The following is a 25,761-nucleotide window of genomic DNA, read 5'->3' on the forward strand; positions in this document are numbered from 1 at the left end:
ATAATAATTATTTCCTTCAGATACTTCAATAAATTGAAGTGATGTACACTGCGCAAATATACCTGTTCCAATTGAAGTGACTGAATCTGGAATTGTAATATTAATTAATGATCTGCAATAATAAAATGCATTATTTCCTATTGTCATTACACTTGCTCCAAATTTAACTGTTTCCAAATTATAGCAGTAATAAAATGCATAGTAAACAATTGTTGTAACTGAATCTGGAATAACGATATTAAGAAGTGATGAGCATTGAATAAATGCATAATCCCCAATTGTTATGACATTTTCACCAATGTTAATTGTTTCTAAATCGTAACAATAACCAAATCCAAAAGATCCAATTGATGTAACTGAATCTCCAATATGAACTGATATCAGTGAATTCCAATTATAAAAAGCATCCGATCCTAATTCATCAACTCCACCTTCAATTATAAGATGTTGTGCTTGACTTTTATATGTATCTCTTTCTGAATATTCACTTGGTGTAGAAATAGTAAGTGTTAAAGTTGTCGAATCAAATGTTTCGAATGACTGAGCAAAAAAGAAAACAAATAAAAGAGGGAAAATTTTACATTTTAATATTTCTTTTTTCTTAATACTCTTGATACGAAACAAAATCCAAAATAATAAAGGATTTATGATGATTACATTTATAAAAAAAGAGAAAAAATGAGTGAAAATAATTCTAATTGGCAAGGTATTCATGGCATATTTAAAATCTATTACTTTGAAAGTTTTATTATGAAAATTATTTGATAAAAAGCTTAAGAAATGAGAACAAGATCCAATTGCTTGATAAAAAAAATTAAGAACTGAGTCGAAACAAGATGTGTATTTCATGTAATGATAGTAAGATAGGTTTGATAAACTTAATGATGGAAAATTGACTTGTAGATTTGACAAACAATAAAACGCAAAGTTCAAAATATAACCGAATGAAATTTACAAATTGAATATTGAATATTAAAACTTTTGTGAGAATTCTCAAAATTAAGACAATTATTTGTCTTATTCACTGAAACACAAGCAGAAGATTCCAAACCATCACAAGAACGAACGGTTATATAACCTATTTATTTACTTAATGAATTCTATATGATATTACAAACAATAAAAACATCCCAAGATCTTCAGGTGTGGCTCGATATTAGCCATGAATGTGCAGATAAACAAGTTGTTATTATGCTTATTGGATCGAAATGCGATCTTGTTAAAATACTAACTGTTGCAACAGAAGAAGGAATTGAATTCATCGATAGTGAAAACTTCGTACTATTCAAAATGAAATGGTGTAAAAATAAAATATACGGGTAAATATGCAGTTGCAGTTAAGGATGGGTATCGATAAAACCGTTTATTTTATTTTATTTATAAAAAAGTGACAATCTACATTCAAAATTCTTATATCGTTCTGAACGATGGTATTCAAAATTTTATCATTAAAAATAAAAATATCTAGTGAAAATCGATATATATTTATATAGCTAAAATTGATTTTCGTAAGAAATTTGAGGGACATTTATTAGAATGATATCAAGATAAAGTAGTCTAATTGTGGTTACACATTTAATGCATTTGCGATTAAGAATCAATTTCAAACATCACAACACACAACACTTTTCATAAAGTGGTATCGGTCGGCAGTATCTGATGTTTACACTTGTTACTTTTTAAAATATCTATTTTTTGATTATTTCATTGGAATAATTTTCGCTTTGCTCAAAACGTATTTTGACATAATGCTAATATTGCAGATTTTATATGATAAAATCATATGCAATTATCAGCCCCGCAATAAAACGAACTAAATTTATATAAATTTAGTCAAATAAAATTGCATTTAAATTTAATTTTCCAATTTATATATTTTTAATGCATTTTGAGTTCTTCTTATAGTGTTTTGATGCATGTTTATTTTGATATTGAAAGTTTAAACTAAGTTTCGAAAAAATTATATCAATTATCATTATCACTAAATTTTCATATTTTGCATAATTATATTCTAAATATTATTACAAAATTATTTATAACTAAAATAGTTCGAATATTCATAATTATTCATGAGATATTTCATTGATTTTTATTTGAATGCTATCGTCAATTACGATACAAGAAATTTGAATGCATATCTGTCACTTTTTTATCAGGATAATATCGATAAATATCAGCTGATAACGATAGAATATCGATAAAATATCGATAACGGTTTTGACATTTATCAGCGGTTTATCGATATATCAGAGCCCAATTTTAGTCGCAGTTGGTAATCTCGAAATCATTTGGTTTATGAGTAAAAAATCATACAAAATTTAAACACAAATATCAAAGTCATCATTTGAAAATGCATTTCATCAAAATAATATCTTTAAATGTCTTTATGAAAAAAAGCTTATTGAAGTCAAATAAAAAGTTGTACTAATTCTTTGATTCCTTTTTTACATGTTATAATTAAAGGTGTAATAAATAGTATAAAATTATTCCGAATATAGATTTAAAACTTCAATAAAAATAGTTAAATATTAAATATTATTGTATAATATCTTTGGTATTAATTTCGATATTTTCCTTTCTATAAAAAGATCAAAAATGTTTTTAACACATCTTGGTGATAAATCATTATCTGTGTGATATTCTAGCAATGACACAAGCATAAACAGAATCAAAATTATTCAAAAAATTCAAAAAAACGTAATTATACAGCAAAACAAATGAAAAAAAACAAAAGAATCTATAAAATATCTAATACATTAATATCAATATCTATATCTTGAAGAAGTAATTTTACACCTTAAACAAAGCCTTAACTACGTATAGATACGGTATAAAATAGCTATCATCGTTTTGTTATTGTGTTTTTGAAAGAGTAAAAAAAAATATCAGCAGTTTTGAGTAATATATTTCATCATTATAAAAATAAGGAAAACTGTGAATGTCGAAGTCATTTTATTTGTCTATATTCAATTCAAAAGTTCCAACATTGTAATGGTATTGCAGCGGTTATGGATTGAAAATCAAACGGCTGCTCACAAAACTCCTATCGTAAAAATATTTTATTTATTTATCAAAAGAGTTCCAATATTTCTCCGTTATATTCCTTCATCATCTTATTACATATTTCGGCACTTCTTACGCGATGTTTTCTCTTTATTTCCAACACGTTTTGAGCCTTTGCCTCTTCCACATATTTTTCGAATCTTTCGTCGCTTTGTACCTTTACGTAAATTTTTTCCAATTCGTTACAATATTTTATCATCGAAGTTTTCGTTACAACGTTTGCGAACAGTTTCAACACTTCGCGAAACGCTTCGGAATTTTTATTAATTTTTTTCAACTTTTGCGCGAAAACTTTCAAATTAATTTTATTTATACATTGTTGGAACTCACAAAAGATCAAAGAAAACAATTTCAGCGCTTTAACTTGAACTGATGTTTCGTTATCATTTAAAGCGTTTAACGAATTATTTATTATAATTTCGATTTTGTCTTCGACGTTTTCATTATATTCTTCAATATAACTAAAAACAAAATCTAATGAATTGTTCCGCATCATTTGTCCAATGTCTTCAATATATTCTTCAGAGCCATAATATCGTTTAATGAAATGTTTATCATTCGATGTAATACATCGACAAATGTTTTCGAATTGTTTGTCAATGATATTATGTAACGAAGAATTCTTTATGCAGGTCTTATAACAATTAATGGCATACGAACATGAAATTGGTTCATTAGAATTAATTTCGATTTGTTCCAAAATTTGTTTCATTTCATTTTCATCATTACAAATTTGTAAATAATTAAAAATCGATTGAAGTAATATCGGTGAAATTAAATTATTTTCATGAATTAACTTAATATATTTATCAATATATTCATGTGAACTTATTTTTAATAGTAAATAAAAGAATTGTATAAAGTCATCTTTTGTTTCTTTTTTATAGTCAGCACTTTTGGTAAAGTACTCAAAAATATTTTGAACGTTAACCAAACGGTCTTTTGAAGTAATATGTAATAACATTATAACATATGAATGAAGCCAAATCGATAAATGATTTGTATCTTTTATAACAATGTCATTTAGTTGCTCTAGATATGTTTTAGATGATATACAACCAATTGCATATGATGCAGGCGTAAATATGTTTCGATCTTTATCATTAATTAGTTCAAAAATTCGATTTATTAATTTCGAATTTGAAATTAATGAATTTCGTGAACCAATTTCACCAATTATATATAACGAAGATGAAATAGATTTCGTTGGCGATGTTGTTGACATTATAATTGGTTCAATTTTAGTTATCAAATAATTTGCAAATTCTGATTTCGTTGACAATAACCCAAATAATTTCGATGTGTTCGATACCAAATCGTCGGAATTTTGATTGTTGCTGTTGATTATCTTGAAAAGTTTGTCGATGAAATTAATTGAATTTTCGGGAATTAATAAAATTAACTCGGATAAGTATTCTATGATCTCATCAGTAAGTGCTGAGAATAACAAATTTGTTATCTTAGTGAAAACTTCCTTGAAAATTGTGGAATTAGAATTTGGAATTAATAATTGTAAAATTTTAATGGTATACTTTTGGGAATTAAAATCATTCAATTCCATACGATTTAATAATGATGGAAGTAAAAATGTTACTTTTGTTGATTGAATAAGATTTTTGTTTAAAGACAAATAAATGAAATACAGAGAAACCGTCGAAACCGTCATATCGTTGGAGTTAACGTATTCCGGAAGTTTTTCAAATATTTTTTCGGTTATTGCGGTTAGTTCTTTGTAAACTGGTGAAACTAAAATTAATGAAAATGAAGATAATGCAGGTTTTGCATATATTTCACTTGTAATATAAAATTGATAAATTGTTTGGATATTATTTTGGTTTTGTTGATGCAAAATGAAAAACAATGTGAGAGGGTAAATGGATTCAATGCTTTTGTTTTGCTTTGAATATTCCAAAACTTTTTGATTGAGGCAATTCAATGCGTCAGAATTTGTTGTTTTCAATTGACTATACAAATAAGAAATTGTATTAAAACATTCACTTTTTGTTGGAATATTTTTGTCGTATAAAATTTTTGATAGCAAATTGACAATATTTGCGGTTATGTCGTTCAAATAATTTGACGTTGACAAAATTGCGTTAATTAAATTTAACACATTTTTAATATTATGAATATCAAATTTATTGGAAAGCCCATCAATCATTTTCTTCGCTAATGTAATCGGCAAAGATTTTCTTTTTAATATGATGGTTGTAATTGAAGGATAAGAAATCGAGAGAAGTGACAAATTTGTTTCTTTTTCGATTTGTTTCACGAAATTTTCATAACATTTTACAATATCATTTTCAGTAATTTTGTTTCCGAATTTTTTGATAATAAAAACAAGAAGTTGTAAACTTGTAATCTTTGATCCTTCATCATTCTCATTCATTAAGTTCGGTATTATTTCATGATTTTCTTCTAAAACTTTCGAAAATGTTTCTGGAAAATGACGAATTAGAATTTCCGCTAATTGATGAAATGATTTTCGTATTTTCCATGAGCCGTCATTCATTTGTTCATCTTCAATTGGTTCTTCGAGTACACCATCGACAATAAAATCATCATTTATATCATCTTCAATGATATCATAAGAAGTTATATCGATATTATAAAATAGAAATTGAAACACTAATTCAACATAAACATCAGATGTATCAATAAACAATTGAGGAAATGATTCAATTAATGAACAAAATGATAAAATTGATTGTTGCGCATTCTCAAGTATTTGATCAGAATTTATTTCTTCAGTTTCTTCTTCTTCTTCATTTTCTGTATCTAATGCTTCAATTTTGGGATAAAAAAGATTAACTAAATCGGAGATATGTGGCTCAAACCGCTCTGGCATATGTGTGACAAGTGATGAAAGTACTCGAAATGAAATATTCATCGATGAATTTTGGAGGAGAACGTTTATGAGTGACTCAAATTGTGTATCGTTGCTTAGGGTGCCCCATGCTAGCTCAAAATCAATAACGGTCGCCGTCGATTTGTCATAAAGTGGATTTATAAGTTCAATTGCTCTCTTCATTAATACTTCTCTTTGTTTTGGTGTATAAAGAGATCCTAATGATTTGGTAAGTGATGTTAATAACTCAATACCGGAAATTAAGTTTTCATAATTACCACGTGGAAGATCAACATAGATACCAAACAATGAATCAACACATATTTGTTGCTTTTTTTCGTCAGTAAAAAGATAATGATGGAAGATTTCTGTAAATAAAGAAATGTAATTATTTTGTAGATATTTCAGAGAAGAACTAAATGGCTTTGTTCCAAACCTTGCAAAAAATGTTGGAAGAAAATCATCTGGAAGTCGAGTTGATAATAAAACTAATACTCTTAATGAATATGAAATAACTATCGATGCTGAATGGCCAGTATTCGCATTTTCAATACAGTCATCAACTCTTTGGATAATTGTTTCTAAGGTTCTTGTTGAATAATTTAATTGTTTGATTCCTTTCAGGTATTTTGCAAAATCATCCAGATAATTGATATGGTCATCTGGGTCTGAGCTTAAAAGCTTATTACAAAATCCTTGTATTTTTTGCTGTGTGTCAAACATGATATTTTAATCAAATTTGATATGAGGTGCCCCAATAAACGTTCCTTTAGATTGCTGTTGTTCAAAACATAAGGAAAAAATTAATATAAAATATAATCAAAAAAGATATCTTGTTGCCATACTGAACCTCGGAAACAAACTTTTTTATTTATATGAAACTAAAATTTAAAATTTGGGAATTCTCAAAAATCAAAATATTGTTTATACTCAAAAGAAAAAGAAAGTCTTATGTTGCGGTATTGAAATATTTAAAAGTTATAGTATCAAATACACTCATTTAATAATATATATATATAAAACATTTTCACTTTTTTACAGATTCCAATAGGGAGGGTACACATTTATAAATAATTTTGACTTTTTTTCCCGAAAGCTGTCGAATCATCATGTTCAGAGATTTTCAATCATTCCATTTCTTTTAACACGATTTCATTGTTTCCATCACTATACAAAATAAATTTAACTATTTCTGTATGACCATTTTCAGGTGCTAACATAAATGCTGTTTGAAATATTTGAAATGATTTCCAAATATTATTTTGAAGTATAGAACAATTAAAATAAGTTAGAAACATAATAAGTAAATATCCTCAACATCAATACTAATATTTTTTTGTTCAAGAATTAATTTAACTATATTTATATCCCATTTTTAGTTATCCAAATATGTGTCATCTAATAAATTTTTTAAATATATCCAAAATATTGTTTTGAAATATAATATTATGTTAATAAACACCAAACAAATTATTCAAATATCTAATATATTGTAATCAATTCCTTTCTGTGCTAGAAGTAATTTAGCTATTTCAATATGACCATAACAAGCTTCGCACATTAGTACTGAGAAAACAACAATAAAAAACATTAAATTCCAAGAATTAATACGAAATATAACATTGAAAACACTTACCACGTTAATATTATATTTTATTTTGTTTGATTATGGGGTAATATATTGCGCAAAAAATCGCTAAGATATCATTCACAAGAATAAATCATATCTATCGATAGATGGCAATATGAAAACAAGCGATTTTAAGTTGTTTCAAGTTCCTCATTATTAATATTTCAAGAAATGTTTATTTCAAAAATGTCGAGTATCGCATTGCTAATAATATGACTTAACTCATAAAAATAGTTTTACTAACGATAACCTCTGAATCTTCCGCCCATAATGTAATGTGGATTTGCCAATTCTCTCTGAATTTTCTCTTCTTCATCTTTCCAATTCTTAATCATTTGCATTTGTTCTTCTTTCTCTTTCTGTTTCTCTCTTCTTTTAGCTTCGTTTCTTAGAGCTGTTTGTTGTTGTAACATTTGATTTTGATTTCTGATCATTCTTCTCCTTGTTTCTAATTCTTCTTGATCTAATATCCGCTTTTCTTCTAACTCTTTTTCTAGTTGTTCCTTTTCTTTGATTTTGTCCTTTTTCAATTCCTCTTTTTGTAATTCATGTAATTTAATTGTACGAACTCTATCATTTACAGCATCTAACATTAATTGCCTACGCTTTTGCGCATCTATTCTTCTCATTTCATCTTCTTTTCTATTAGCTTCTTCTTGAGCAGATTCAAGATATAATTCTGCTTCATGGTTTGATGTTGCCACCTTATTAAGCTGTGTACTAAGCAACTGCTGGTTTTGATTTGCTTTACGGATACGGAATAATCGCTCAACTAAAGCATCTTCTTCTTGTTGCCTTAATTCTTCAGCCGCTTGTTTTGAATACTTTACATCAAATTCCTTTTCTTTTTGAGCCAAAATTCGTTTTCTTTGCGTTTGTTCGAAATTAAGTTCATCAAGTTCTTTTCTACGTTTTGCTTGTTGCATTGCCTTTTGTTCTTGTGCAATTTGCGCTTGTCGAATAGCTTCTTCAGTTGTTGTACGGAATTGTAAACTTTCCTCATATTCGAGTTGTTTAGCTTTTTCAGCCTTTTCTTGATGCTGTTTCATCTCAGAAAGCCATTCATCTCGATTCTGTAGAATTTTTTGTCGCTTGATTTCGGCCTCTTTACGGAGATCAGCATAATAGGCTTCAGCATTGGCCTTCACCGTGGCAGCATATTTTTGTTCTTCCACATCATCTGCCATTCGCGCTATATCACGTTCTCGTATTTGTTCATCTCGTTCAGCTAAAACTTGTTTTTGAAGAGCTTCTGAAATTTGATGACGTAGTGGGTCACAATTATCCCTCCATGCTTGTTCACGTTTCATTGCTACATATTCATCATGTTCTTTTTGACGCTGATCCTTCAAAGCATTAAGTTTTTCCATTAATCGAAGCCTACGTTGTTGTGGAGTTTCTACACAATTTTGGATTTCTGCTGAATATTGTAATTCTTCTTTTTGTAATAATTGTGCCAATTTTTGACGTCTATTATTAATTTCTTTTTCTGCATCTTCAGATCTTTTTTTTGCACGTCTTTTTAATTCACTTGCTTGATATCTATTTTTTGATCTACTTTCAAAATCTGCTCTTTGCCTAGTCATTTCTTCTTCTCTTTGTGATATCATAAAATTCCTTTGTGCTTCTTCTCTACTTCTTCTTTCCATTGCCATCTGAAGACCTGCGGCTTGTCTTCTTCTCATTAATTTTTTTTATAACGTATTTCAACAAGCGAAAAGTGACAAAAGGACATTTGATATGAAATTGTTGATTTAGAAACTTTTGAAAGGGCCCCAACCAAATAGAGCCATTCAATTTTGAGATGGAGTTGACCACTTCACTTTACTCAAGATGCTTGCATCTCCAGTTCGTAATCTTCATAAGCCACTTCTCTTCGTTGACGAGAATACACGCGTTGTTGTCCAGGGTATTGGTAATCAAGGTCAATTCCATTCAAGATTGATGCGCGAATATGGTACAAAAGTTGTCGCTGGCGTTCACCCTAAAAAGGCTGGCCAAATAGTCGCAGGAATGCCAGTTTTCGCTTCTGTTAAGGATGCAGTCGAAAAAACAGATGCTAATGCTTCTCTTATCTTCGTTCCAGCTTCTGGCGCTGCTGCTGCTATGATCGAAGCTGCTAATGCTGGCGTTGGACTTGTTGTTTGCATCACAGAACATATCCCACAACATGATATGATCAAAGTTAAGAAAGTCCTTAAAGAAAAAGGCGTTGAACTTATTGGTCCAAACTGCCCAGGTATCATTCAACCACGTACACATTGCAAGATGGGAATTATTCCAACAAATATTCACACACCAGGAAAAATCGGTATTGTTTCCCGTTCTGGTACACTTACATATGAAGCCTCATATGCTACAACATTAGCTGGACTCGGCCAATCTACAGTTGTTGGTATTGGTGGTGATCCATTTGCAGGACAATTACATACTGACGTTGTCAAAAGGTTCGCTGAAGATCCACATACCGAAGGTATCATCCTCATTGGTGAAATCGGTGGTCAATCTGAAGAAGATGCTGCAGAATGGATCGCAAAGAATCATCTTACAAAGGAGAAGCCAGTCGTTAGCTTCATCGCTGGTGCTACAGCTCCACCAGGCAAGCGTATGGGCCACGCTGGAGCTATCATTTCCGGTGGAAAGGGTACTGCTGAAGGCAAATACGAAGCACTTCAAGCTGCTGGAGTTCGCATCTCACGCCATCCAGGTAACCTTGGTAAGTTTATCTTTGAAGAAATGAAGAAGTTGGGCCGCATCTAAACATTGGTGCTCTTAATTAATTTTTGTTGTGTTTTTTAGAACCGATTTAATAATACAAAAAGTGTGAGAGTAAACTATTGAAAATGCTTTTGGTGTGGACTAGCTCTCGACCAAATATGTATTGAAAATATTGGAGCATAGAATAAAAATATCTCGAATTTATCATAATATATTTTTACATAACTCAATGAAAATGTCGACATAAAGCTATTGATTTAAATTCCAAAAGAAAATTTTTAATTTATATTTGTCGTCTGATCTGTTCATACAATTTATGTTAATGAATTATAATTATAATTATAATATATATATATATATATATATATATATATATATATATATATATATATATATATATATCAAAGAATGGTCAGCGTATACATATTTATCCTTTTTTGATCTTTTTTCTTGATTGCTCTTCTTCATGTTTGAAATTAAATGATTTGTCAAAAAAAAAAAATTGTCATCGAATTAACATCAATTTGCTTGCGTTTTCGTAAACATTTGCAAGTTGAAGCCAATGAGAAAATGTTCGAAATTGCAAATTATTTAATTTTTTTAATTTATATAAATGGAATATTAAATTTCCTTGAAATTAAGTGTGATCAACTCACTATATTAGACAAATTTATACAAGTTTCCATATATATCTACATAAAGTTTGAAAATTTTTCCATTTTTCTTGTCTTCACTGATTTTCCGGTAAATACATTTGCTATTCTTAACAGAAGAAGAAAAAAATTATATGTATAATATAAAAAATTAATTCCATTTTATTCGTGTTAAACTCTTATAATTTATTTGTTTCCTACAACATACTAAAAATTTCTAAGTTTCCGTTTAATGTGGCAAACCAAAGAGCTGAATTAAAAAACTTGAAAAAATGCCAAATATTATTTGGAATCATCAAATAATTAAAAAGAATATTAAATAAAATCAAATAGCATCTTCAACATAGGGATCAATTTTTTCATGACAAAGAAGTTTTTCAATGATTTTTTTGTGTTTTTTAATCACTGCTATCATAAGTGCTGTTTTATATACTTTTATAAAATTCCAAATATAATTTTTAAACATTAAAATAATAAAATATTCTTTATATAAAAAATTGAATTATTTTTTAAATTAACATCAATTTGCTCATGGTTAAGAAGCAACTGAACAATATCTTTGTAACCTTTGGAAGATGCAATCATAAGTGCCGTTTTAAAAATTTTAATGTAAAGCCAAATATTATTTTTAATTTTTAAGATTATAGAATAAAAATTAATTATATTAAAAAAACATTTTGAGAATTAACATCAATCCCTTTTTGTTCAAGAAGCATTTGAACTATTTTTTCACAGTTCACTTTGGTTGCAAGAATAAGAGCTGTATCACATAAATTGAATAAATTCCATATTTGAATCTTTGGAATAAACATGAAATAAACAAAAGTTACCATTTTATAATTTGTTTCATATTTTTCATCTTCTTTAAGTAACAGGTTTCCAATTTCAATGTGTCCTAATTCGAATTCTTTTGTGTATTTCGTTTTGATATATTCAAACAAAATTTAAACATTCATTTAAAATAGCAGATAATTCTAATAAACTTTGTTATGATTAAATAAATACTTTTTATGTTAAGATTTATTTCCTCTTTCTGAATAAGTAATTCAACTATTGGCACATTTCCTCCTTTAGATGCTAACATAAGAGGAGTTTTAAATAATTCAAATAATGTCCAGTAAATAAATTTAAATATTAAATTATTATTATAAATTTTTAATGAAATGATAGAATATTTTTTACATTAATATCAATTCCTTCTTGCTCAAGAAGTAATTTAACTATATCAATGTTATCAAATTCGACTGCATAAATAAGTGCATTTTTAAATAATTTAAATAAGTTCCAAATAATCATTAAAATTATTCTAAAAATTAGAGGATCATGTAATTATAATAATAAATATTATGTTCATTTATATTAAAATCTTTTTGACTTAAAATATATTTTACAATTTCAATATTTCCATTTTTACATGCATGTAAAAATGCATGTTTGAAATAATATATAGGATTTTATATAATGATTTGAAACATCTTGTCAAAGAAATAAACATTATCAATATCTTGGTTTTGACGCATCTGCATTTTTTCAAGAAATGATTTACCATAATCAATTATTTCTTTCTTAAGCGTTTCAAAATATAAGATATCATATAATTTGAATAAATTCCACATGTCTCTTAAATATAAAAAAAATATTTAATACATCATTGTCAATGCATATCATTTCAGAAAGGATATATTTAAATATAACATGAATATTTTTCATAGATATATTTTTTCTAGGTGACATAAATAATCTAAAAAAACATCAAATTTTAATTAAAAATATCAAATTTCAAATAAAGCACTAAAAACAAAGATTATATATCATAATTTTGTGATACAATTTGGATTTGTTCAAGGAATGATAAAACTTTTTCTTTGAAACTAACTTCATATGCTGCAATGTATAATGAATTTTTTAATAAAATAAAATCAAGAAACTACTAATATGATTTTAAAATAAAAAATTAAAATTAACATCATCTTCATTGAAACTAATTCCTTGATCCCAAAGTATACTAGTTAATACTGGAAAAAAATCAATTTTTAGTAATGCATAAAATTTTTCATGATAAAAATAAAATAATATTTATAAATTTTGAAATAAAAAAAAGTCAAAAAAAACATTATCAATATCATTACTTTCTATCTTTTCAGCAAGTAAATTAACAGTTCTTATCATAGCATCTTGATATGCTTCCAAGATTTGATTATTAATTTTTAAAATTAAATAAAAAACTTAAATTAATTAATTAAACTTCGAATAATGAGAAAAAAATTCATTTTTATTTTCCATTTTATGTATCATAATCATTTGAACAATTTCATCATGATGATTATCAGTTGCTAGCATAAGTGCTGTTTGAAATTAACTGAATTATTTCCAAATTAAGTTTTGGGTTTTCAAGTTAATAAAACAAACATCAAAAATATTCCAATAAATATTTTTTGTATTAATATTAATTCCTTTTTGTTCAAGTAATAATTTTTTTTTTTCAATTTTGGCGCCAAAATTTTGGAACTTGTGTTGCGCCAAACCAACAATAAATAAAAGCATTGACTCAAAGCAACAAATATCTTCTTTATTACATTATTCTTTAGATGTTCGTTTTTCTTTTCTCCGAAAGCGATTGTTCCTGGTGCATGTCGACTCAAAATCATCTTTTTCTGTTTTACAATGTGCAAAATATTAGATTTATTGTTTTTTATAACATTTTTATCGACTAAATTTAGTTCAATCAATTTCTCGATCAAATAATATGCTTCTTGCGACTCAATTTTTTGTATATAATTACCAAAAATATTAATAAACTTTAGATTCCTTTCTTCTTCTTTTGTTTGAATTTTTTCTACATATTTTATATATATATATATATATATATATATATATATATATATATATATATATATATATATATATATATATATATATATATATATATATATATATCATTTACTTCTCTTTGTGAATAAAAAGCATAAATAAAATTACTAATAATTAAATTATATGAATATGGATAATTAAAATCAGATAATTCCATTATTTGTTTGATAATTCGAGATTTTCTTCTGTTAAATTAAATATGATTTGCTCAAGATTCAATAGCATTTTTATGTCATCCGATTTAGAATCACTTGTATCAATTTTTTTATATTTATTATTATTATTTTGCATTGTTCCTGAGATAAAATGAAATTTTAATTTCTGGGTAGCGGGTTCGGCATACGAATTAATTAATAAATTGATGATTAATGATATTGTCGGGAAATTCTCATACTTATCCGCAAATTCTAGGTCACTCATCAGGTTCAAGTAAATTAGAGTTAAGTAATACAGCAAAGATTTGCTGAAAGACACAACTTGGAAGACGGCATTAAGTGATTGTTTATCGATAAACAAAACGCGTTGTAACAGGTTGCTGTACTTGATTACGTGGATTGGGTAGCCCAATGTTCTTACGAGGAGGAGGCTTCTTGTTGGAAGTGGAATCGGATTCTGATGACTACTTCTTTATTTAAAATAATTAACAAAAATTCAAATTTCTTCAAAATAAATAATATTATATATTTTTATATCCATATAAGGATGATAATTTTCATTTAATATATTAGTAATTTATATCATTTGCTTTCAGAACATTCACTAATCTATTTAATATGTTGATTCACATTCACATTATCATCCAGAAAAATAGGTCAAAATGGAAAGTATACTTAGAGTCTAATTAAAAAACTCGTTAATGTTCTATTGGCTTTAAATTCTAGAATGGTAATTTTATATCTAATTTAGTAGAATTCTAAAAAAACTTTTATTTTATAGATGCGAGATTTTTTAAAAAAATATCAAATATCGAGCTCATCAGGTGCCACAAACCCGTGCTCTTCGTCTGTTTCATATAGAATATTTAGGATTTGATTTGCAAGTTCGCTATCTTCATTATCTTGACAAATTACTTCGACTTTTTGAAGCTTTTCATAATAGAAAGTCCTTTCTTCTACAAGGATTTGGTTGTCTTTTTTTAGTTCTTCGAGTTTTGCTTTCAGTTGTTTGATCTCTACTGATGATGATGTTGTTCGAGCAGGTGTAAGAGCTGGTTTTGCGTTTGATCGAAGAGTTGGTTTTGCGCGAGGGGCAGGAGTTGGTGCAGGGTTTGATTTTATTGTTGTTTTTGGTTTTGTAGGCTGAGTTGATTTTGGAACATTAATTGTAACTCTCTGTGTTGTCTTTGTGGATGTTTGTCTTTTTGTTGATGATCCTGTTCTGCCTTTAGCACCAGGTTCTTTGCATTTGCATTGTGCCCGTCTTCCAGGTCCATCATATTCACCACCTGTATAATTCATATCAAAATAATGTTTAACCCATTGAAGCATTTCAAGTGATGCTGCACATCTCCCTTTAATAATTGTTTCTACATCTATTGGTTTTGATATATGAAGCTTACTAAATGCGTCTTGGAGAATTTTGTAATTATAAATCATCTCTGGTTCTGTTATAGCATTAAAGTTTACATTACTTAGTTTTATTGATCCAGGATAGAGAGCATCAAAAACTTGACAATATGCAGCGCCATTGCAAGTTTCTTCAGGTTTTCGATAATTTGTACCAAGGAGTGTATTTAACCAATCTAAAAGCTCACCACGTGAGGGGATGCCTGTATTATTCATTCTCTTTCTGAAAATCTAAACGCATGAAATAGAACGTTAAAGTGCAAGTGACCGTTAATCATAACAACGGTTTTAAAACGGTTTTGGCCGGCCTTTTCTTTCATGCCACGTTGCCAACGTAAGCACTTAAAGCGCCTTGCAGCCCCACACCACTGGATGCTTGCAAAAACAGCCGGTAAGTTTGCAACAAGTCCATCATCTGGTCCACATAAACTTAGGGAATGTCTTCCAATCACAATTTTCCTTCGTAACCGTCTTAAGTATGCTCTTAACGCTCGTGAAGTTACAGCAATTGTTGCTCGTAGACTTGTTAAGGTTGATGGAAAAGTTCGTACTGATCCACGTTTCCCAGCAGGTCTCATGGATGTTATTGAACTCGGAAAGTCTAATGAACAATTCCGTCTCCTCTACGACGCCAAGGGACGTTTTGTTGCCCACAAGATCGAACCAAAAGAAGCCGAATTCAAGCTTCTCCGTATCAACAAATATTTCATTGGTGAACGTGGAGTTCCACATCTCGTTGCTCATGATGGCCATACCCTCCGTTATGTTGATCCATCAATCCGTATGAATGATACAGTTAAGTATAATCTTAAGACACATGAAGTTGATAACTTCATCAAGTTCGAGAAAGGTAATGTTGCTATGGTCACATCCGGTGGTAACGTTGGTCGTGTTGGTGTCATCCAATCCATCGAACCACAAATGGTCGGATTCTCAATTGTTCACATCAAAGATGCATCCGGCGCTGAATTCGCTACACGTATTCCAAACGTTTTCGTTATTGGCCAAGGTGAAAACCCACTCATCAGCCTTCCACGTCGTGCTGGTGTTCGTCCATCAATTCTTGAAGGTATCGATATTGAAACACAAGAATAAGCAAAATTAACTAAATAATTATTTTTAACTTGCTTTAAAATATAAAATGAATTTGATGAACATTCTTAGCTTAAATAAATTTTTCACAGATGCAATTTTGACATCATTGCAAGAAAATCAAATTCAAATTAATCCCAAAATTGAATGATTTTTGAGAATTTTCGTACAGTACACATTATAAAAACTCTTTAGAAAGTTGGAAATTTGTTTTGTTTAAATTGCAATAATGCGCGTTGAATATACAGATTCCAATCCAAATGGGCTTGACCGTTTTTATGAAAAAGTGGTGGAAACTCAAAATAAAACAAAAATACTTTCATTGATAAACAATATTTATTAATATTTATAAATGCATTTAGATATATAATTTTATATTGAAATATTATTTTTAAAATTTGAAGAGAGAATAAAAAAATTAGAAAAAGTGTTTATTTATGAATCCAAATACTTTCCTTCTTGCTCCGGGAAAATTACTTTGAAAATCGTTCTTCTGATATTATGTTTAATCCCTCTATCTTTTCCTTAATTTGATTTTCGTTTATGCCTACGTTCAAAAATACATATCTATTGTTAGTAAAGATTGTAACAATCTCAAATGCCCTTAAATATTTATATATATTGTGTGCATGCGAATTTTTTTGGAATGGTGAAGTAATGCTTTGAAACACCAAAAGTGACTAATTTGAAGAAAATTCAAAGTAATATGATCCTCCAATAATGCGGTTTACGATGTAACACTATTCAATCTCGAACTCTTCCCTTCTCTACAATTAACAAGATAATATCTAATGAAAAAACAGTGTTTTTCATTTTGGGCAAAAACCTAACAAAATGGACAGAGTGTACAACGTTCTGATTAAATAATCACTTAACCGCAAAATTAATGTCGATCGATCTATCCACGATGAAAAACGCGAGAGAAACCCCGACGAAAATAAAATCATTTCCAAATGAACATTTTATTATAAATTTGTTTTTGAAGATCATTTGACCAGACAAATTCGAACAAAGCCATTCAATTAATGATATAAACCGTTTTTTATTTACCAATGTTTGTGAAATTAGAACTCGAGACAGAGCGCGTCAAAGGGCTCTGTTTCCACCAAAGCAGGCCGTGGCTCCTTGTCTCTTTTCACAACGGCGAAATCGTCATCTATGACTACGAAGTTGGCGTTCCCCTTCAGAAGTACAACGAAACAGATCAGTCGGTTCGTTCTGTTGATTTCCATCCGACGCTTCCACTATTTTGCGCTGGTGGCGACGACAATTGTGTTCGCGTATTTGATTATGAAAAACAAAGATGTATTTGTACATTTACTGATCATCTTGATTATGTTCGAACGGTCCAATTCCACCCAACTCGTCCTTATATCGTTAGTGCTTCCGATGATCAAACAATTCGTATATGGAATTTCGAAACGAGATCTTCAGTATCTGTCATTTCTGGACATAACCATTACGTGATGTCGGCATTCTTCCATCCAACTCAGCCATTGATTATTTCGGCTTCGTTAGATGACACAGTTCGTGTTTGGGATATTTCCGCAATATTTAACAGCGGTCAAATCGGTGGACTTTTCTCACTTACAGACGCGGTCCTTAAGTTCCAACAAGAGGAACATGTCTACGGCGTTAATTGGGCACAATGGCATCCATCTCGTCCATTAGCTATTTCATGTTCCGATGATCAAACAGTCAAAGTATGGAAGCTATCAGATACCGAGTTCTCAGTTATTGCGACGCTTCGTTCTCATCATACATCAAACGTATCTTGCGCTATCTATCACCCAACCGTCGATGTCATAATTTCGTGTTCAGAGGACAAAACCGTCCATTTGTGGGACGCAAAACGGTTTCTGCATTTAGCTAAGTATCGGCGAAATGACGATCGGTTTTGGATGTTGGCCACGCACCCGACGCAGCCATTGTTTGCTGCGGGACATGACACCGGCTTCATAGTGTTCCGTATGATGCGTCAGCGTCCTACATTTGATGTATATGCAGATAACATATTCTATTATAAAGAAAACGCAATCAGAAAGTATAGCTACCGAAACCAAAGCGATGGCATTGTGGGTATTACTCGTCCTTGTCCTACCGGAAATCGTTCAACGCCATTAGATCCTCCACCGTTAAGATTCAGTTATTCTTCTGTCCAAAACAAATTACTCGTCGGCCATCAAAACAAGTTCGAGTTACATAACTTAGAAAACTCTAATGGAAATAGTGAGCAAAATGTAATTAATGGCCATGACCCAATATGGATATCAAGAAGTCAATTTGCTTATTTGGGAGACAGTGATAGTCAATTACTTGTCAAAGAACTTAATGGCTCATCGACTACTAAGATCCCAATTCCTCAAACCAAAAAGATATTTTCCGCAACTAATCGAAATATCTTTTTAGTATCGAATGAAACGGTGTATTTGTTTGATACAATGCGACGAAACATTGTTGCGACACGATCCATTCCAGACATTCGATTCATTTATTTATCGAATGACAAAAAACTTGTTTCATTCATCGGGTTATATTCCATCACAATATCCACAATTGATATGAATAATGTTATGACATATTACGATGGCTCCCGCATCAAAAGTGGCGCCTGGTCGGACGGATTCTTCATCTACTCCACTAATACACATATTAAGTATTTGTTACCTAACGGCGACAATGGAATTATTCGAAGCCTTAACGAACGTTTGTACATTACGTTTATCACTGATAAACAAGTTATTTGTTTGAATAGTAACAATGAAATTCGTAAGATAGACATTGACTTATTAGAGTGTAAATTCAAATTAGCTCTTTCTAATAATGACATGGTCAAAGTTAAATCGATATTAAAGAATGCGAAACTTTGTAGCGAAAGTATTATCGACTTCTTACAAAAAAGAGGACATCCAGAAATTGCAATTTGTTTTGTTAATGATCCAAAGACTAAATTCCAATTAGCAATAAATTCAGGTGACTTAAAGACAGCAGCAGAAGAAATACAACAAAACACTAATAATGATCCGAACATGTGGGAAACATTAGCAGATGAAGCCATGTTACATGGTAACTTTGTACAAGCAGAAAATGCTATAAAGAAGTCAGGTAATTTGGAACGATTATCATTCTTCTATTTAATTAGTGGACAACTCCAAAAATTAAATGAAATGAAATGTAATGAAACTTTATCATTACAAAGATCGATTTGGTTAAATGATCGTAAAAACATATTTGATATTGTCAAAGATATTAATCCAACAATTTCATATATAGCAGCAAATAATAATGAAGAATTATTAAAGAAAGTTAATTTGGATGAAGAAGTTAAAGATAAATTAAAACAAAATGTTAATATTAAAGCTGACTTACAATCAACAAATGTTAATAAAGATATTGAAGATTGGCCATTATTAAATATAACACAACCAATATTTGACTTTACTCCGAATAAGAATAAGTCAATTATCGATCAAATAGATGATGATGATGATGAAGGTAATGGTTGGGGTGATGATGACATTGATAATTTATTAGATAATACAAATGAAAATAATAAAAATATTGATGAAGCTTTCGATGGTGGTTCCAATTGGGATATTGATGATGACTTAAATATCGATGAATCAATTTTAGGTTCTACTAATGGTAATATGTTCATACCGACAAATGGTGAAGATATCCATGATAAATGGAGCGCCAATTCGAATGTACCTGGAGAAATTATTGCGGCGGGTTACTTTGGTCAAGCATTACAAACATTAAATGATCAAATAGCTTTGATTAATTCAAAGCCTTTAAAGGATTTGTTCATTCAAACTTATTTAAGTTCAAATGGTGTAATTCCAACAATGGCTTCTTCACCAATTTTAACGATACCGTTGTCAGTTATGTTCGGTAATGGTATAGCACCAATAAGTTCATTTAGTTTGGAACGATTTAATTTGATGGTTAATAATGGAAAGAGTTTGTTTTATTCCGGGAAATTCCAAGAATCATTTGATATGTTTCAATCGATACTTCATTCGATAGTTGTTTCAATATGTTCAACACAAAATGAATTTAATGAAATTAAGAAAATTATTAATGTTTGTAGAAATTATTTGATCGGATTATTGTTAGAAATTAATAGAAAACAAAATAATGATAACCCTGCAAGACAAACTGAGTTAGCAGCTTATTTCACTCATTGTAAATTAGACCCAATTCATTTAAGATTAACTTTACAAAGTGCGATGAGGATTGCATTTAGGTTCAAATACTTTAATTTGTCTTACGAATTCGCTTCAAGATTGTTAGAATTAACTCCTTCGCCTAAAGTTGCCGAACAAGCCAAAAAAGTTGTTCACGCATCAAAAGCTGCTGATGCGCAAAAACAACAGCAACCGCCAAAAATTAACTACGATTCAAGGAACCCCTTTGAAATCTGTTGTAAATCTTTGACACCGATTTATAGGGGTACCCAAAAGGTGGAGTGCCCGTTTTGTGGTGCATGCTATAAAACAGAATTTAAGGGTTGTAAATGCCAAATTTGTGATTTGTCAAAGGTCGGAGCAAAGACTTCGGGCCTTAATTTGGTAAGACAAAGAAGAGATGAGTAAAAATGGATTTGATATTAATTATTTTTGCATCAATTAAATGTTTTGGGCATTTGTTTATGATGCTATGATTCGCAATTTAAAGAGGAAATATTGTTGTGGAACAAATTGAATTTATGGATAACACAAAACGCAAAAACGATTAAATTTAATTCAAAACAAAAATGTTGATTGCCAAATCATGAACAAAATTCTCCTAAAAAAAACAAAGCATATCACAATAACGAATACTTATTGATTACGATCATAAAAATATAAAGTTTCTAATTGTTTTTTAGCGCTCCTGTTTTTTTTTAAAAAGTGCATAATACAACCGTTTAACATTTAAGTTCAATACAAACAAACTTATGTCAAATACGGCGGTTATGGTCTTCCTTTTGGAGAATGGCTCAGAAACAAAACAAGCTCAATGAAATCCGCGTTTCCAAGCTCTGCATCAACATCAACCCTGGTTCAGTTGGTGATCAAGTTACACGTGCTTCCCGTGTTATCGAACAATTAACCAAGCAAAAGGCAATGCTTGCACGTTCTCACCGTACAATTCCAAAGTTCGGCGTTCGTCGTAACGATAAAATCGCTGCCTATGTTACAGTTCGTGGTCAAAATGCTCTTAAGATCTTAAATGATGCCCTCCAAGTTCACGATTTTGAAATCAGCTCACACTGCTTCTCAAGCACTGGTAACTTTGGATTCGGTATCAAGGAACATATTGATCTTGGTCTTAAATACGATCGTGATATCGGTATCCATGGTATGGATCTTTATGTTGTTCTTGAACGCCCAGGTGCACGTGTTGCCAAGAGGAAGCACTGCCGCTCCAGGATCGGTCCAAAGCAAAGGGTTACAAAGGAAGAAGCCAAAGAATGGTACATCCAAAAGTTCCAAGGAACTCTTCTTAAGTAAACAAAACACATCACATTAATATATTCTAGCATAAAAGCCAATTATTTAAAAAAAAATTAAATAATTTTAATAATTATCAATTACAAAATAATTCTTAATTCATTTTTTATTTTATTGCATTCCAAAATACATTTTATAAAGGCGCAAATTACAAACATTTTATTATGAATTTTCCAATATTTTTGGATCATCTTTTTCATCGTTTTCTTCCGTGTCTTCTATTGGTTTTGGATCATCTTTTTCGTCATTTTTGGGTGCAAGCATGTCATAAATAGTATATATAATCAAAACAATCATTGGAGACTTAAATACTAATTCTAATATTCTTAATTTGAATCGATCACATTTTTCGCATTCGGTTTTAATTAACTCCTTAAGGGCTCTTGATGTCATGTTTTGATCTGCTTCTTCAGGCGTGAAGTTAAATTGACCAAATAGCCATTGATAAAATTCAGGATTTAGAGAGCTATCACGAATATACTTATATGTGCTCTTGTAATAGCTTTCATATTTGGATGGTGCAACATTTATAAGAATGCCAAGGCACCATACAATCATCGCAATATAAAAAATAACCATAAATAAAAAAATAAGGAACGTATAGCTTGCACAACAAACATTTGATTTGGGATTTTTTTGATATTTATAACAGCCTAAACACACCAAACAGGCAAAAAAGAAAAATAAAAATGTTAAAACTATAATAATAATTGATGAATTACTTTCACGTGATAATATCAAATCATCAAATATTTGATCTGCTTTCGCAATGTAGCAAAATTCAACATAAAATGAAATGATGAAAGATATGAATAGTGAAGTAAAACAAACAACCAGTAATATGCATTCATTCTTAGTGCACATTTGATAATGGTGTGATTCTTCTGAGTGGTCTGATGGAAAATCTGATAAAAGTTCGTCTTCATTTACTTCTGACATTTAAACTCATTGCATAAGCTGGCTGTAATATTTTTATTCAATTTTTTTGGCATAAATCATTCCGGGGGCTCTGTATTTACTACTTTACGTCGCCGATAAGGGATGACAACCTTTTCTTGGTGAATTTTTCTCCAACTTCATAACAATTTTTCAGAAGTCGTTTGATAAATTATCAAAAATTTTTGAATTGATATAAAATTAATTTGTTTCTGCAAAATGGAAACAGTTGGAGAAGCTTTCGTCATATTTTTAGGTATATTTCAAATTGCTGAATTAGCTCTAATAATTCATGAAGCTTGATTATTTCAAAAAACACGTGTTTTTGTTTTTCATATATTTCCATGATAAATTTAACAATTTCTTGTTGATACATAAAATAGCACTACATAAACTTCAAGTTTATTATGTTGTTTCCGAAAAAAGTGAGAAAAAAATTTTCCGTATTTTATAATAATTTATTAAATAATTTCCGCTTGAATTATCATATTAAATTCAAATTATAAGAAACGGTATATGAAATAAATCACAAATGATAATCTTATTATGAAATTCAGTAAATTTATAATCCCCTAATTCTTTAATTGTTTCATTTGGCATGTATTGTATAAAATATCCTTTAAACAATAAAATGTCCATATATATCAAAAATATCAATTTCTTGATGAATGTTCATTTCTAGTTTTTTTATTTCTTTAAGAAAATCCAAATATAAATCAATATTTTTCATTCGTATGAATATAATTGCATATGTAATCCTAACAATAATTAAATTAAAAGAGAATGGATGAATATCATCAAATTTACTTATAATTAATTTTGAAGATTGAATGATATTTTCTTTGTTTAAATTGAATATTGAATTTTTTATATATTGTAATGTTTCCCATGTTCTGATGTTACAACCAACTGGCCATTTATATAGATTTACAAACTCCGATTTATATAGTTTATTTTAAATGAAATTTACAGGGCGCCCCTAATAACAGTTTATGGCAAATTATTGTCAAAATAAGTCAAATCGTTTTGCAGCTTGATCGGTTTTGACTGAAAAAATAAATATTTCACTTATGATTTCATAATTTTTGCTTGGTACTAACCATCTGATTTCAGAAGTTTTTTAAAAACAAAAAACACAAAACTAAAAATGATTTACTTTAGAACATACTATATTTTATTATTTATTTATCTTAGTTACATTTGCACAATGAATTTGTCTTCTTTGAAATCATCTGCAAATGGGTCTTCTTCAATATTTGATATAGATATTCCTGTTGTGAATGTGTTTGTTGTTTGGTTATTATCATTTTGTTGTTCAGAAATTTCATTTTCAACAATTTCTTCTTTTTTATTTTTAATTCGAATCAATAATATAATTAGTAATGAAATTATAATAATAATAACAACAACGCAAACGATTATTATGATAATTGTTGTTTTGTTGTCATTTGTTTGGAATTCATTGTTATAAATAAATGTAAAGAAGTTCGAATAATAAATATAATATGTCGAATAAATAATAACTGTGTAATCATAATAAATAAATTCTGTTTCAATATAAATATACGACGAATTAATTGTAAATAGTGAAAGTGATTTCGTTTGCATTTCATAATAAGTAAACGAATGTGTAATAGATAATGTGACCGTTAATAGATATGAAAAAGATTTCGTTAAATCATTTTGAAATGATTCAGTAAATGCATTTGATTTTGAATATGTATTATTACTACTGAATGAATGCGGCGCTGAAAATGTATTTGAATCAGAATATGTATCACTTCGACTGAATGTGTGTGATGAAGAAAATGAAATTGTTGCAATCGGGCTGCAGTTTCCTTCTGTGTTGTCTTTGTCAACACCTAAATTTCCAAATTTACTTCCTACGTATGTTGGATATGTGATAACACTTGCTGTAACATTATAAAATGCACCTTCTCCAATATTTGGTTCTGTATCTCCATAATAATAAATGCATTCAAGTGAATTACAATTACCAAATGCTGATTCTTCAATTTCTCTTATTCCAGACCCAAGTGTTAATATTCTTAAATTAGAACATAATGAAAATGCTGAACCACCAATTGAAGTGACTGAATTTGGAATTGTAATGCTTTTGATGGATGAACACAATGAAAATGCTGAACCACCAATTGTTGTAACATTTTCGCCAAATATAATCCTTTCTAAATTAGAACATGACGAAAACACATAACCCCCAATATATGATATAGAATTACCAAAATTAACTGAAATAACTGATGGCCATTCTGAAAATGCACCATTCGGAATCGAATAAATTCCTTCACTAATGTTTACAAATTTCGTGACGTTTTTATATTGATCAATTTGTTCAAAATCATTTAAATTTGTTATTATTAATGTTGAGTTATTATCATATAATATTTGAAAGGAATTTATGAAAAATATAATAAAAATTAAAACGTTTTTATGTTTTTTCTTTTCGCATGTTTTCAATTCGTAATTGGTCAACAAAAATTTCTGAAGAAAAAGTGGTTTTTTCTGAAAAATATTGACATAAACCACTAATATCATTGAAAAAACGGCGGTTAAACGAGTAAAAGCATTGAATTTAAGTGGTCGGTCTTTTTTATCGTTTTGCATCAATGAAAAACAAAGAAATTTACTCTGGGTCAAAGATAGATTCTCATAACATCTTTTCATGGTTTGCATTGATGTATTACCTTCAGTCAGCATACTGGCTATAAAGGATTTATTTTGGGTAATTGTAAAATATGATTCTGATAATTTTAATTTGTCATTAAATATTTGAAGCACAACTAATGTGTTCTCTGTACGAGCCAAGAAATCTGGAAATAAACTGGTTTTAAAGAAAATAGAATTCTTGTTAAATATATCAAAATTC

At 29.2% G+C, this 25,761-nt stretch overlaps 6 protein-coding genes across 6 annotated transcripts; 4 read left to right on the forward strand and 2 right to left on the reverse strand.

Annotated features, from left to right (window-relative positions):
- Positions 1-7,780: 7,780 nt before the first annotated feature.
- On the reverse strand, positions 7,781-9,196 carry GO595_009541 (cilia- and flagella-associated protein 53-like; the record flags this gene model as incomplete). The annotated part of the gene is made up of 1 exon (XM_067923238.1): positions 7,781-9,196. One exon carries the CDS (start codon positions 9,194-9,196, stop codon positions 7,781-7,783), a length of 1,416 nt encoding a protein of 471 aa, XP_067770543.1.
- A 178-nt stretch (positions 9,197-9,374) lies between these two features.
- Positions 9,375-10,301, forward strand: GO595_009542 (Succinyl-CoA Synthetase subunit; the record flags this gene model as incomplete). Its single annotated transcript, XM_067923239.1, has 1 exon — positions 9,375-10,301. One exon carries the CDS (start codon positions 9,375-9,377, stop codon positions 10,299-10,301), a length of 927 nt encoding a protein of 308 aa, XP_067770544.1.
- Positions 10,302-14,742: 4,441 nt separating this feature from the next.
- Positions 14,743-15,564, reverse strand: GO595_009543 (microtubule-associated protein RP/EB family member 3-like; the record flags this gene model as incomplete). Its single annotated transcript, XM_067923240.1, has 1 exon — positions 14,743-15,564. The coding sequence occupies one exon, from the start codon at positions 15,562-15,564 to the stop codon at positions 14,743-14,745; it is 822 nt and encodes a 273-aa protein (XP_067770545.1).
- Positions 15,565-15,666: 102 nt separating this feature from the next.
- Positions 15,667-16,443, forward strand: GO595_009544 (40S ribosomal protein S4, X isoform; the record flags this gene model as incomplete). Its single annotated transcript, XM_067923241.1, has 1 exon — positions 15,667-16,443. The coding sequence occupies one exon, from the start codon at positions 15,667-15,669 to the stop codon at positions 16,441-16,443; it is 777 nt and encodes a 258-aa protein (XP_067770546.1).
- Positions 16,444-17,492: 1,049 nt separating this feature from the next.
- Positions 17,493-21,038, forward strand: GO595_009545 (Coatomer subunit alpha-3; the record flags this gene model as incomplete). Its single annotated transcript, XM_067923242.1, has 1 exon — positions 17,493-21,038. One exon carries the CDS (start codon positions 17,493-17,495, stop codon positions 21,036-21,038), a length of 3,546 nt encoding a protein of 1,181 aa, XP_067770547.1.
- A 381-nt stretch (positions 21,039-21,419) lies between these two features.
- GO595_009546 (60S ribosomal protein L11) lies at positions 21,420-21,938 on the forward strand (the record flags this gene model as incomplete). The annotated part of the gene is made up of 1 exon (XM_067923243.1): positions 21,420-21,938. One exon carries the CDS (start codon positions 21,420-21,422, stop codon positions 21,936-21,938), a length of 519 nt encoding a protein of 172 aa, XP_067770548.1.
- Between the last annotated feature and the right edge of the window lie 3,823 nt (positions 21,939-25,761).

This window comes from Histomonas meleagridis (genome assembly GCF_020186115.1).
Source record: "Histomonas meleagridis strain 2922-C6/04-10x chromosome Unknown contig_9, whole genome shotgun sequence".
NCBI lineage: Eukaryota > Parabasalia > Tritrichomonadida > Dientamoebidae > Histomonas > Histomonas meleagridis.